At 49.4% G+C, this 14,041-nt stretch overlaps 1 protein-coding gene and 1 pseudogene across 1 annotated transcript; one reads left to right on the plus strand and one right to left on the minus strand.

Moving 5' to 3' along the window:
• The first annotated feature begins 399 nt into the window (after positions 1–399).
• LOC103628612 (UDP-glycosyltransferase 73C4) lies at positions 400–11,478 on the plus strand. Its single transcript, XM_023300153.1, is given in 2 exon segments — positions 400–611; positions 10,065–11,478. Coding segments are annotated over 2 exon segments (1,536 nt in total). The 3' UTR covers positions 11,389–11,478.
• Positions 11,477–13,071, minus strand: LOC103627133 (UDP-glycosyltransferase 73E1-like; annotated as a pseudogene).
• Positions 13,072–14,041: the final 970 nt, after the last annotated feature.

A 14,041-nucleotide genomic window follows, 5' to 3' on the forward strand; every position in this document is an offset into this window, starting at 1 on the left:
AATTTAAATACTAAAAAATGCTACTACTTTAATAACTTCCAATATATTTTTTCAAAAAATCTAATGAGCTTGTTTTTCTATGCAAACAATTCCAATGTCACGGCACACTTCGGCAACACCAAGCCACGAGCATGGCCTTTTCGGTACTGAAAAACAGTAAACTTCTTTTTGAGAGCTTTTGTTGAAACTTCTGCGAAGGACCCACACTCAGAAGTGATAAAATACACTTTTCGCATTAATACCTGCTCCGACCCAAACCAACAATTTTGGACTCGCTTCGCGTGTGTAAACAATATTATCTCTTGCTTGGGTCGATGTCGTATCAGCTAATACGATACGACGACCATTTAGGAGCACTCGAGCTTGCACGCCAACAGAAGCAGCCATCCTCTAGGCTCTATGCACACAGTGACAAAAGTTCCAAATGGAGAACGATTCCTACGCTCCGTCAAGTACTCGCCCGGCCCGGTCGTCTCGTCTGCTAGTGCCATGTCGGCGGGAAGTGTGGCCGCCGTGCCTGGCACTGACTCGGCGCCGCACTTCATGCTGGTCCTGATGATGGCCGCGGGCCACGCCGGCCCGATGCTCGACATGGCCCGCACCCTCTCCGGGCGAGGCGCACTCGTTGAAAGGGAATTAGGCTTACACCTAGTCCCTAATTAATTTTGGTGGTTGAATTGCCCAACACAAATAATTGGACTAACTAGTTTGCTCTAGTGTATAAGTTATACAGGTGCCAAAGGTTCACACTTAGCCAATAAAAAGACCATAGTTTGGGTTCAACAAAAGAGCAAAGGGACAACCGAAGGCACCTCTGGTCTGGCGCACCGGACTGTCCGGTGTGCCACCGGACATGTCCGGTGCACCAGAGGACTCCAGCGCAAACTCGTCGCCTTCGGGAAAATCCAGAGGCAACTCCACTATAATTCACCGGACTGTCCGGTGTACACCGGACAGTGTCCGGTGCTCCAAGGAAGAGCGGCCTCAGGAACTCGCCAGCCTCGGGAATTCATTTCGGCTGCTCCGCTATAATTCACCGGACATGTCCGGTGTACACCGGATTGTCCGGTGTAACAGCGGGGCAACGGCTACTTCAGGCGCCAACGGCTACCTGCATCGCATTTATTGCGCGCCAGCGCGCGCAGAGGTCAGGCACGCCCATGCTGGCGCACCGGACACTCTACAGTACATGTCCGGTGCGCCACCGGACATCCAGGCGGGCCCAGAAGTCAGAGCTCCAACGGTCGGAACCCAACGACTTTGGTGACATGGTTGTCGCACCGGACATGTCCGGTGTGCACCGGACTGTCCGGTGCGCCATTCGACAGACAGCCTCACCAAACGGCTAGTTTGGTGGTTGGGGCTATAAATACCCCCAACCACCAACCATTCAAGTCATCCAAGTTTTCCACTTCTAAACTACTTACAAGAGTTCTAGCATTCAATTCTAGACACACCAAAGTGATCAAATCCTCTCCAAACTCCACACAACGCCCTAGTGACTAGTGAGAGAGATTTGCTTGTGTTCTTTCGAGCTCTTGCGCTTGGATTGCTTTCTTCTTCCTTTGGTTCTTCATTTGCGATCAAACTCACTTGTAATTGAGGCAAGAGACACCAATCTTGTGGTGGTCCTTGTGGGAACTTTGTGTTCCAAGTGATTGAGAAGAAAAGCTCACTCGGTCCGAGGGACCGTTTGAGAGAGGGTAAGGGTTGAAAGAGACCCGGCCTTTGTGGCCTCCTCAACGGGGAGTAGGTTTGCGAAAACCGAACCTCGGTAAAACAAATCCACGTGTCACACTCCTTATTCGCTTGCGATTTGTTTTGCGCCCTCTCTCGTGGACTCGATTATATTTCTAACGCTAACCCGGCTTGTAGTTGTGATTATTTTTGAGAATTTCAGTTTCGCCCTATTCACCCCCCCTCTAGGCGACTTTCAATTGGTATCATAGCCCGGTGCTTCATTAGAGCCTAACCGCTCGAAGTGATGTCGGGAGATCACACCAAGAGGGAGATGGAGACCGGCGACAAGCCCACTACGAGCCACGGGAGCACTTCATCAGAAGAGTCCCGCACCAAGAGGAAGGAGAAGAAGAAGGACTCCTCCAAACGGAAGGAGAAAAGATCTTCTTCTTCACACCACAAAGAGAAGAAGGAAAAATCTTCTTCCCACAAGTCGCATCGGAAAGGTGACAAGCATAAGAGGATGAGGAAAGTGGTCTACTACGAGACCGACACTTCATCAACATCGACCTCCGACTCCGATGCGCCGTCCGTAACTTCTAAGCGCCAAGAGCGCAAGAAGTTTAGTAAGATCCCCTTACACTATCCTCGTACATCTGGACATACTCCATTACTTTCCATTCCATTAGGCAAACCGCCAACCTTTGATGGCGAAGATTATACTAGGTGGAGTGATTTAATGAAATTTCATCTAACCTCACTCCACAAAAGTATATGGAATGTTGTTGAGTTTGGAGCACAGGTACCATCCATAGGGGATGAAGACTATGATACGGACGAAGTGGCCCAAATCGAGCACTTCAACTCCCAAGCCACAACCATACTCCTCGCCTCTCTAAGTAGAGAGGAATATAACAAGGTGCAAGGGTTGAAGAGTGCAAAGGAGATTTGGGGCCTTCTCAAGACCGCGCACGAAGATGATGAACTCACCAAGATCACCAAGCGGGAAACGATCGAGGGGGAGCTCGGTCGCTTTCGTCTTCGCCAAGGGGAGGAGCCACAAGATATGTACAACCGGCTCAAAACTTTGGTGAACCAAGTGCGCAACCTCGGGAGCAAGAAATGGGATGACCACGAGGTGGTTAAGGTTATTTTGAGATCACTTATTTTCCTTAACCCTACTCAAGTACAATTAATTCGTGGTAACCCAAGATATACACTAATGACTCCCGAGGAAGTAATCGGGAATTTTGTGAGCTTTGAATGTATGATTAAAGGCTCAAAGAAGATCAACGAGCTTGATGAACCCTCCACGTCCGAAGCACAACCGGTGGCATTTAAGGCGACGGAGGAGAAGAAGGAGGAGTCTACACCGAGTAGACAACCAATTGACACCTCCAAGCTCGACAATGAGGAGATGGCTTTAATCATCAAAAGTTTTCGCCAAATCCTCAAGCAACGGAAGGGGAAGGATTACAAATCCCGTTCCAAGAAGGTTTGCTACAAGTGTGGTAAGCCCGGTCACTTTATTGCTAAATGTCCATTATCAAGTGATAGTGACAGGGATAACGACAAGAAGGGCAAGAGGAGAGAAAAGAAAAGGTACCACAAGAAGAAGGGCGGCGATGCCCACGTGTGCCGCGAGTGGAACTCCGACGAGAGCTCCACCGACTCCTCCGACGACGAGGACGCCGCCAACATCGCCATCACCAAGGGACTTCTCTTCCCCAACGTCGGCCACAAGTGCCTCATGGCAAAGGACGGCAAAAGGAAGAAGGTTAAATCTAAATCCTCCACTAGATATGAGTCTTCTAGTGATGAAAATGCTAGTGATGAGGAGGATAACTTGCGTACCCTTTTTGCCAACCTTAACATGGAACAAAAGGAAAAATTAAATGAATTGATTAGTGCTATTCATGAGAAGGATGATCTCTTGGACTCTCAAGAGGACTTCCTTATTAAGGAAAACAAAAAGCATGTTAAGGTTAAAAATGCTTATGCTCTACAAGTTTAAAAATGTGAAAAATTGTCTAGTGAGCTAAGCACTTGCCATGAGACCATTGACAACCTTAGAAATGAAAATGCTAAATTAATTGCTAAGGTTGATTCCCATGTTTGTATTGATTCAATTTCCAATCCTAGAGATGATAATGTTGATTTGCTTGCTAGGATTGATGAATTGAATATTTCTCTTGATAGCCTTAGGATTGAAAATGAAAAGTTAATTGCTAAGGCTAAAGATTTTGATGTTTGCAATACTACTATTTCCGACCTTAGAACTAAGAATGATATGTTGCATGCTAAGGTTGTAGAATTAAAATCTTGCAAACCCTCTACATCTACCGTTGAACACACTTCTATTTGTACTAGATGTAGAGATGTTGATATAAATGCTATTCATGATCACATGGCTTTAATTAAACAACAAAATGATCATATAGCAATATTACGAGCATAACTTAGAAAATGAAAAGTTTAAATTTGCTAGAAGTATGCTCTATAATGGGAGACGCCCTGGCATCAAGGATGGCATTGGCTTCCAAAGGGGAGACAATGTCAAACTTAATGCCCCTCCTAGAAATTTGTCTAACTTTGTTAAGGGCAAGGCTCCCATGCCTCAGGATAACGAGGGTTACATTTTGTACCCTGCCGGTTATCCCGAGAGCAAAATTAGGAGAACTCATTCTAGGAAGTCTCACTTTGGCCCTAATCATGCTTTTATGTATAAGGGTGAGACATCTAGCTCTAGGCAACCAACCCGTGCTAAGTTGCCTAAGAAGAAAACTCCTAATGCATCAAATGATCATGGCATTTCATTTAAAACTTTTGATGCATCTTATGTGCTTACTAACAAATCCGGCAAGGTAGTTGCCAAGTTTGTTGGGGGCAAACACAAGGGTTCCAAGACTTGTGTTTGGGTACCCAAAGTTCTTGTTTCTAATGCCAAAGGACCCAAAACCGTTTGGGTACCTAAAGTCAAGAACTAAAATTGTTTTGTAGGTTTATGCATCCGGGGGCTCAAGTTGGATACTCGACAGCGGGTGCACAAACCACATGACAGGGGAGAAGAAGATGTTCTCCTCATATGAGAAAAACCAAGATCCCCAACGAGCTATCACATTCGGGGATGGAAATCAAGGTTTGGTCAAAGGATTGGGTAAAATTGCTATATCACCTGACCATAATATTTCCAATGTTTTTCTTGTAGATTCTTTAGATTACAATTTGCTTTCCGTTTCGCAATTAAGTCAAATGGGCTACAACTGTCTATTTACTGATGTAGGTGTCACTGTCTTTAGAAGAAGTGATGATTCAATAGCATTTAAGGGAGTGTTAGAGGGTCAGCTATACTTGGTAGATTTTGATAGAGCTGAACTCGACACTTGCTTAATAGCTAAGACTAACTTGGGTTGGCTCTGGCACCGCCGACTAGCCCATGTTGGAATGAAGAATCTTCATAAGCTTCTAAAGGGAGAACACATTTTAGGACTAACAAATGTTCATTTTGAGAAAGATAGGATTTGTAGCGCATGTCAAGCCGGGAAGCAAGTTGGCACTCATCATCCACACAAGAACATCATGACAAGTGACAGGCTACTCGAGCTCCTACACATGGATTTATTCGGCCCGATCGCTTACATAAGCATCAACGGGAGTAAGTACTGTCTAGTTATTGTGGATGATTATTCTCGCTTCACTTGGGTATTCTTTTTACAGGAAAAATCTCATACCCAAGAGACCTTAAAGGGATTCTTGAGACGGGCTCAAAATGAGTTCGGCTTAAGGATCAAGAAAATTAGAAGCGACAACGGGACGGAGTTCAAGAACTCTCAAATTGAAGGCTTCCTTGAGGAGGAGGGCATCAAGCATGAGTTCTCCTCACCCTACACACCACAACAAAATGGTGTAGTGGAAAGGAAGAATCGAACTCTATTGGACATGGCAAGAACCATGCTTGATGAGTACAAGACACCGGATCGGTTTTGGGCGGAGGCGGTCAACACCGCTTGCTACTCCATCAACCGGTTATATCTACACCGAATCCTCAAGAAGACATCCTATGAACTCCTAACCGGTAAAAAGCCCAATATGTCATATTTTTAGAGTTTTTGGTAGCAAATGCTTTATTCTTGTTAAAAGAGGTAGAAAATCTAAATTTGCTCCTAAAACTGTAGAAGGCTTTTTACTAGGATATGACTCAAACACAAGGGCATATAGAGTCTTTAACAAGTCCTCAGGACTAGTTGAAGTTTCTTGTGACGTTGTGTTTGATGAGACTAACGGCTCTCAAGTAGAGCAAGTTGATCTTGATGAGATAGGTGAAGAACAGGCTCCGTGCATCGCGCTAAGGAACATGTCCATCGGGGATGTGTGCCCTAAGGAATCCGAAGAGCCTCCACATGCACAAGATCAACCATCCTCCTCCACACAAGCATCTCCACCAATCCAAAATGAGGACGAGGCTCAAGTTGATGAAGTAGAAGATCAAAGAGATGAGCCACCTCAAGATGATGGCAATGATCAAGGGGGGAGATGCAAACAATCAAGACAAGGAGGATGAACAACCAAGGCCGCCACACCCAAGAGTCCACCAAGCAATCCAACGAGATCACCCCGTCGACACCATCCTCGGCGACATTCATAAGGGGGTAACCACTCGATCTCGTGTTGCACATTTTTGTGAGCATTACTCTTTTGTTTCCTCTATTGAGCCACACAGGGTAGAGGAAGCGCTACAAGATTCGGACTGGGTGATGGCGATGCAAGAGGAGCTCAACAACTTCACTAGGAACGAGGTATGGCATTTAGTTCCATGTCCTAACCAAAATGTTGTAGGAACCAAGTGGGTATTCCGCAACAAGCAAGATGAGCATGGTATGGTGACAAGGAGCAAAGCTCGACTCATGGCCAAGGGGTATTCACAAGTCGAAGGTTTGGATTTTGGTGAAACCTATGCACCCGTAGCTAGGCTTGAGTCAATTCGTATATTATTGGCCTATGCTACTTACCATGGCTTCAAGCTTTATAAAATGGACGTGAAGAGTGCCTTCCTTAACGGACCAATCAAGGAGGAGGTCTATGTTGAGCAACCTCCCGGCTTTGAAGATAGTGAGTACCCTAACCATGTTTATAGGCTCTCTAAGGCGCTTTATGGGCTCAAGCAAGCCCCAAGAGCATGGTATGAATGCCTTAGAGATTTCCTTATTGCTAATGGCTTCAAAGTCGGCAAGGCCGATCCTACTTTATTCACTAAAACTCTTGACAATGATTTGTTCGTATGCCAAATTTATGTTGATGATATCATATTTGGGTCTACTAACGAATCTACTTGTGAAGAATTTAGTAGGATCATGACACAGAAATTCGAGATGTCTATGATGGGGGAGTTGAAGTATTTTCTAGGATTCCAAGTCAAGCAACTCCAAGAGGGCACCTTCATTAGCCAAACGAAGTATACTCAAGACATTCTAAGCAAATTTGGAATGAAGGATGCCAAGCCCATCAAGACACCCATGGGAACCAATGGGCATCTCGACCTCGACACGGGAGGTAAATCCGTCGATCAAAAGGTATACCGGTCGATGATTGGTTCATTGCTTTATTTATGTGCATCTCGACCGAACATTATGCTTTCCGTTTGCATGTGTGCAAGATTCCAAGCCGACCCTAAGGAATCACACCTTACGGCTGTAAAACGAATCTTGAGATATTTGGCTTATACTCCTAAGTTTGGGCTTTGGTACCCTCGGGGATCCACATTTGATTTGATTGGTTATTCGGATGCCGATTGGGCGGGGTGTAAGATTAATAGGAAGAGCACATCGGGGACTTGTCAGTTCTTGGGAAGATCCTTGGTGTCTTGGGCTTCAAAGAAGCAAAATTCGGTCGCTCTTTCTACCGCCGAAGCCGAGTACATTGCTGCAGGCCATTGTTGCGCGCAATTACTTTGGATGAGGCAAACCCTGCGGGACTATGGTTACAAATTAACCAAAGTTCCTCTTCTATGTGATAATGAGAGTGCAAACCGCATGGCGGATAATCCCGTTGAGCATAGCCGCACTAAACACATAGCCATTCGGTATTACTTTCTTAGGGATCACCAACAAAAAGGGGATATCGAGATTTCATACATTAACACTAAAGATCAATTAGCCGATATCTTTACCAAGCCACTTGATGAACAAATTTTACCAAACTTAGGCATGAGCTAAATATTCTTGATTCTAGGAATTTCTTTTGCTAACTTGCACACATAGCTCATAAGTATACCTTTGATCATATCTCTTTATATATGCTATGACAAATGTGTTTTCAAGTGTATTTCAAACCAAGTCATAGGTATATTGAAAGGGAATTGGAGTCTTCGGCGAAGACAAGACTTCCACTCCACTCTACTACTCATCCTTCGCCGTCGCTCCGCTCCACTCTCCGTCTTTGGTATAATCTTCACTCATATGTTTTATTTGCCAAAGGGGAGATAGTAGTTAGACAAGGGCTTATATCTCACTCAAAGTATCCGTTTTTGGCGATTCATGCCAAAGGGGGAGAAAGTATGAGCCCAAAGCAAAAGGACCGCACCACCACCCTAATTTTAAAAATTGATGATTTTCAATTGGAAAATTTCAAATTAGTATCTCTTTGTGTTCTAAAGGAGGAGAAAGTAGCTTTTTCAAAATTGATATCTTAAAACCCTCTTGAACACTAAGAGGAGAATTTATTGAGGGGGAGTTTTGTTTAGTCAAAGGAAAGGCATTTCAAACAAGGGGAGAAAATTTCAAAACTTGAAAATGCTTAGCAAAATCTTATTCATTTTCCTTTGACTATCTTGCAAAAAGACTTTGAAAAGAATTTACAAAAGAATTTGCAAAAACAAAACTTGTGGTGCAAGCGTGGTCCAAAATGTTAATAATAAAGAAACAATCCATGCATATCTTGTAAGTATTTATATTGGCTCAATTCCAAGCAACCTTTGCACTTACATTATGCAAACTAGTTCAATTATGCACTTTTATATTTGCTTTGGTTTGTGTTGGCATCAATCACCAAAAAGGGGGAGATTGAAAGGGAATTAGGCTTACACCTAGTCCCTAATTAATTTTGGTGGTTGAATTGCCCAACACAAATAATTGGACTAACTAGTTTGCTCTAGTGTATAAGTTATACAGGTGCCAAAGGTTCACACTTAGGCAATAAAAAGACCATAGTTTGGGTTCAACAAAAGAGCAAAGGGACAACCGAAGGCACCTCTGGTCTGGCGCACCGGACTGTCCGGTGTGCCACCGGACATGTCCGGTGCACCAGAGGACTCCAGCGCAAACTCGTCGCCTTCGGGAAAATCCAGAGGCAACTCCACTATAATTCACCGGACTGTCCGGTGCTCCAAGGAAGAGCGGCCTCAGGAACTCGCCAGCCTCGGGAATTCATTTTGGCTGCTCCGCTATAATTCACCGGACATGTCCGGTGTACACCGAACTGTCCGGTGTAACAGCGGGGCAATGGCTACCTGCAGCGCATTTATTGCGCGCCAGCGCGCGCAGAGGTCAGGCACGCCCATGCTGGCGCACCGGACACTCTACAGTACATGTCCGGTGCGCCACCGGACATCCAGGCGGGCCCAGAAGTCAGAGCTCCAACGGTCGGAACCCAACGGCTTTGGTGACGTGGCTGTCGCACCGGACATGTCCGGTGTGCACAGGACTGTCCGGTCCGCCATTCGATAGACAGCCTCACCAAACGGCTAGTTTGGTGGTTGGGGCTATAAATACCCCCAACCACCCACCATTCAAGTCATCCAAGTTTTCCACTTCTCAACTACTTACAAGAGCTCTAGCATTCAATTCTAGACACACCAAAGTGATCAAATCCTCTCCAAACTCCACACAACGCCCTAGTGACTAGTGAGAGAGATTTGCTTGTGTTCTTTCGAGCTCTTGCGCTTGGATTGCTTTCTTCTTCCTTTGGTTCTTCATTTGCGATCAAACTCACTTGTAATTGAGGCAAGAGACACCAATCTTGTGGTGGTCCTTGTGGGAACTTTGTGTTCCAAGTGATTGAGAAGAAAAGCTCACTCGGTCCGAGGGACCGTTTGAGAGAGGGTAAGGGTTGAAAGAGACCCGGCCTTTGTGGCCTCCTCAACGGGGAGTAGGTTTGCGAAAACCGAACCTCGGTAAAACAAATCCACGTGTCACACTCCTTATTCGCTTGCGATTTGTTTTGCGCCCTCTCTCGCAGACTCGATTATATTTCTAACGCTAACCCGGCTTGTAGTTGTGATTATTTTTGAGAATTTCAGTTTCGCCCTATTCACCCCCCTCTAGGTGACTTTCACTCGTCACGTTCATCACGACGCCCCTCAACCTGCCCCGCCTTGGCCGCGCCCCTAGCGACGGCGCGCTCCCCATCCGCTTCTTGCCGCTCCGCTTCCCCTGTGCCGAGGTAGGCCTCCCCGAGGGCTGTGAGAGCCTCGACGCGCTCCCGGGCCTCGGCCTCCTCCGCAACTTCAACGACGCCTGCGCCATGCTCCGCGGGCCGCTCGTCGCGCTCCTCAGGGACAGGGAGGGCGACGCCCTGCCGCCGAGCTGCGTCGTCTCCGACGCCTGCCACCCGTGGACTGGCGGGGTGGCGAGGGAGCTCAGCGTGCTGCGCTTCTCGTTCGATGGGTTCTACGCCTTCTCCTCCTTATGCATGCGCAAGATGAATCTCCACAGGATCTTCGAGGGCATTGACGACGATGACACGCGCCCCGTGTGTGTCCCTGCTTTCCCCATCGACGTCGAGATATCGAGGAAGCGGTCGCTTGGAAACTTCACGGGTCCCGGCATGAAGGAGTTCGGCGAGGAGATCATGGCCGAGAGCGAGAGAGCCAACGGCCTGGTGGTGAACAGCTTCGCGGAGATGGAGCCCATGTTTATTGACGCCTATGAGGCGGCCCTCGGCATGAAGGTATGGAGCTTCGGGCCTCTCTTCCTGGCCCCCACCATGCCGCTGGCGGCGACAGCAGAGGACGCCAACGCCGTCCGGTGCGTGAGTTGGCTCGAGTCCAAGAAGCCCCGAACCGTGGTGTTCGTGAGCTTCGGCAGCCTGGTGCGCTCGTCGCTGCCGCAGCTCGTCGAAATCGGGCACGACCTCGAGGCGACCAAGCGCCCGTTCATCTGGGTGGTCAAGCCGCGCAACCTCACCGAGTTCGAGCAGTGGCTGTTCGAGGACGGCTTCGAGTCCCGCGTCGGGGAGACGGGCCTGGCGATCAGGGACTAGGCACCGTAGAAGGCGATCCTGTCGCACCCGGCGATGGGAGCCTTCATGACGCACTGCGGCTGGAACTCCGTGCTCGAGTGCGTCGCGGCGGGCCTGCCGATGGTGTCGTGCCCGCACTTCACCGAGCAGTTCATGAACGAGAAGCTCGTGGTGGATGTGCTATGGGTCGGCGTGCCTGTCGGCGTCAAGGGTGCCGCGCAGTGGGGCGTGGATGCGGAGGGTGTGCTGGCGACGAGGCAGGACGTGGAGAGGGCGGTGGCTGCGGTGATGGACTACGGGGAGGAGGGCTCTGCGCGCCGGGCAAGGGCCGCCAAGCTCGGCAGGAAGGCTCGGGAAGCCGTGGTACACGGTGGCTCATCGTTCCGGAACGTGGCGCTGCTCATACAACACGTCCAGCAGCGAGCCAGCACTAGAAATCCATGGATTGAAAAGAAGCCGAGCGACTGTAGATAAATGTGCACTAACGCGAGTACCACATTAATAACTGTATTACCCAATTGATAAAAACATTATGTATTATTTCAAATATTCTTATCCTCCTCACATAGTCACACGGTGGCCTTCATCTGCTCAACGAAGTCCACCAGAAGCGCCATGTTCCGATCCGACGAGCCGCCACGTGCCACGGCGTCCCGCGCTTTCCTGCCAAGCTCGGCGGCCCTCGCCTGCCGCGCTGCCGCGCTGCCCCCACCACCCCGCCGTCCATCACCGCCTCCAAGGCCCTCTCTACATCCTCCCGTGTCACCACCACGCCCTCCATCTCCATGCCCCACTGCGTCGCGTCTTTCACGCCAACGGGCACCCCCACCCGCAGCACGTCCACCACTAGCTTCTCGTTCATGAACTGATCCCCAAAGTGCGGCCATGTCGTCATCGGCAGCCCCGCCTCGATGCACTCCAGCACGGAGTTCCAGCCGCAGTGCGTCACGAAGGCACCCGTGGCCGGGTGCGACAGGATTGCCTTCTACAGCGCCCAGCCCGTGACCACGAGCCCCCTGTCCCCAACGCAACGCTCGAAGTCGTTGTTGGACAGCCACCGCTCAAACTCGGCGAGGCTGGCGGGCTTCACAACCCAGATGAACGAGCGGTTGCTCGCCTCCAGCCCGTGGGCGATCTCCACGAGTTGCGGCTGCGACGAGCGGGCCAGGCTGCCGAAGCTCACGAGCACCACGGACCAGAGCTTCTTCTGCTCGAGCCAGCTCCCGCAGCGGACGGCGATCGCGTCATCAGAGCCAGACGTCGCGGACAACGGCATGTTGATGTTGTGCTGGAGGAAGAGAGGCCCCACAGCCCATATCTTCTTGCCGAGCGCCGCCTCATAGGCATCAACAAAGAGGGGCTCGAGCTCTGCGAAGCTATTGACAACCAGGCCATCGGCTCTCGCGTTTTCAGCCATGACCTTGTCGGTGAACACCTTGCCGAAACCCGAGAAGTTTTCCGGCGACCACGCCCGACATCTCGACGTGTATGGGGAAGCCAGGGACGACGCGCATGGGGCACTTGTGGTCACTGATTCCCTCGAAGACGCTGTGGATGCTCATCTGGCGCATGCAGAACGAGGAGAAAGCGCAGAAGGTCTCTAACATGAGCCGCGGTACGCCAAGCTCCCGCGCCACCGCGCTAGTCCATGGGTGGCAGGTATCGGAAATGAGGCCGCTCGCTGGGGGACGGCGTGCCTAAGGTGCGCAACGAGCGACGCGCGGAGCATGGCGCATGCGTCGTGGAAGTTCCTTAGGAAGTCGATGCCCGGGAGCGCGTCGGCACTCTCGCAGCCCTCGGGTAGACCGGCCTCGGTGCACGGGAAGTAGAGCGGGAGGAAGCGGATGGGGAGCTCGCCATCGCCGGGGGCACGGCCAAGGTGGAGCAGGTTCAGCAGCGTGGTGACGAACGTGACCAGCGCGCCTCGGCCTATCAGAGCACGGGCCATGTCGAGCATCGGACCAGCGTGGCCCGCGGCCAGCATAGGCACCAGCACGAAGTGCGGCATCGCGAATCCATGAGGACAACACCTAGACCGACCAAGACAGCATGTGGCTGAACAGGGTCTTGCTTTGGAGCCGACGACATGGGGTTGTGACGGCGAGGTTGGATGGGCAATGTTGACGACTGCTAATCGTCGTCGATTAGTCCCGCAGAGATGTGGACAGTGATTGGGACTGAGGGCTTCAGAGATACTCACTCCGTTATTTTCTATTTGTCACGATTTAGTGCAAAAATAAATTAGCAGCCAAAAAATATTTAAGAACAGAGGTAGTAACCGTCAGTGTTTGGACCATGGGTCCTTAACCAACATGTAAATAATGCCGCGTGGCAGGACTCTATACGGTGTGCGAGTAGACACAAGCAATTACTCTGGTTCGGGCAACACAAGGCCCTGCTTCCAGCTGAGGGGAAATGGTGCTTATATTACTCGCGCCGAGGTGACTGCAGTAGGGGTTACAAGCACTGCGGGAGGAGAGAAGTCCCCAAGTCTCTAGAAATGATTAAGACAAGTACCAATATCTAAGACCGAGTAGACCGAGTGGAGAATTGAGTGTTCGTCGGTGTGTTGCTTGTTTGCTGGTCTGGTTGTCCCCTTGGTTGTCTGGATATCCCTTGGAGGGACTCTATTGCCCTATTTATACATAAAGGGGGGCGTCCGTAGTGAAGCTAAGTGTTGTTTCCGAAGGAGAGATGTCTTGGCGCCCTGCAAGCCGGCTGTTGGAGGCCTTCCTCTTCCGAAGGTCCTCAAAAACACAACTAACATGTTTTTCAGTATAGTATACTGTCACAGGAAGCTACGACTTTGAGATGAAGGTGTGCATGGTATGAAAGGCGCGATCTGGAAGAAGGATGAACCAGCTCTGAAGCTATGGATGGAGAAGCTTTGGCTTAGCACAAGGACGGTGATGGAGAATGAAACCGACCTAAAGGGGAAAAGACTGCTTAGTCCTCGACAGCTTACCTTTTGGCTAACAGTAAATGTCAGGGACATGAATGTAATTTTGCCCAGGCTGCGTCCTGTGTCTATAAATAGATGAACAGTAACACCGTACTGTTCACGCTAACTGGTAATCACTCACGCGTCACTCCTGCTTTATCACCTTCTGTCAAGCCGAAGGTACAA

Source organism: Zea mays, chromosome 5, assembly GCF_902167145.1.
Source record: "Zea mays cultivar B73 chromosome 5, Zm-B73-REFERENCE-NAM-5.0, whole genome shotgun sequence".
NCBI lineage: Eukaryota > Viridiplantae > Streptophyta > Magnoliopsida > Poales > Poaceae > Zea > Zea mays.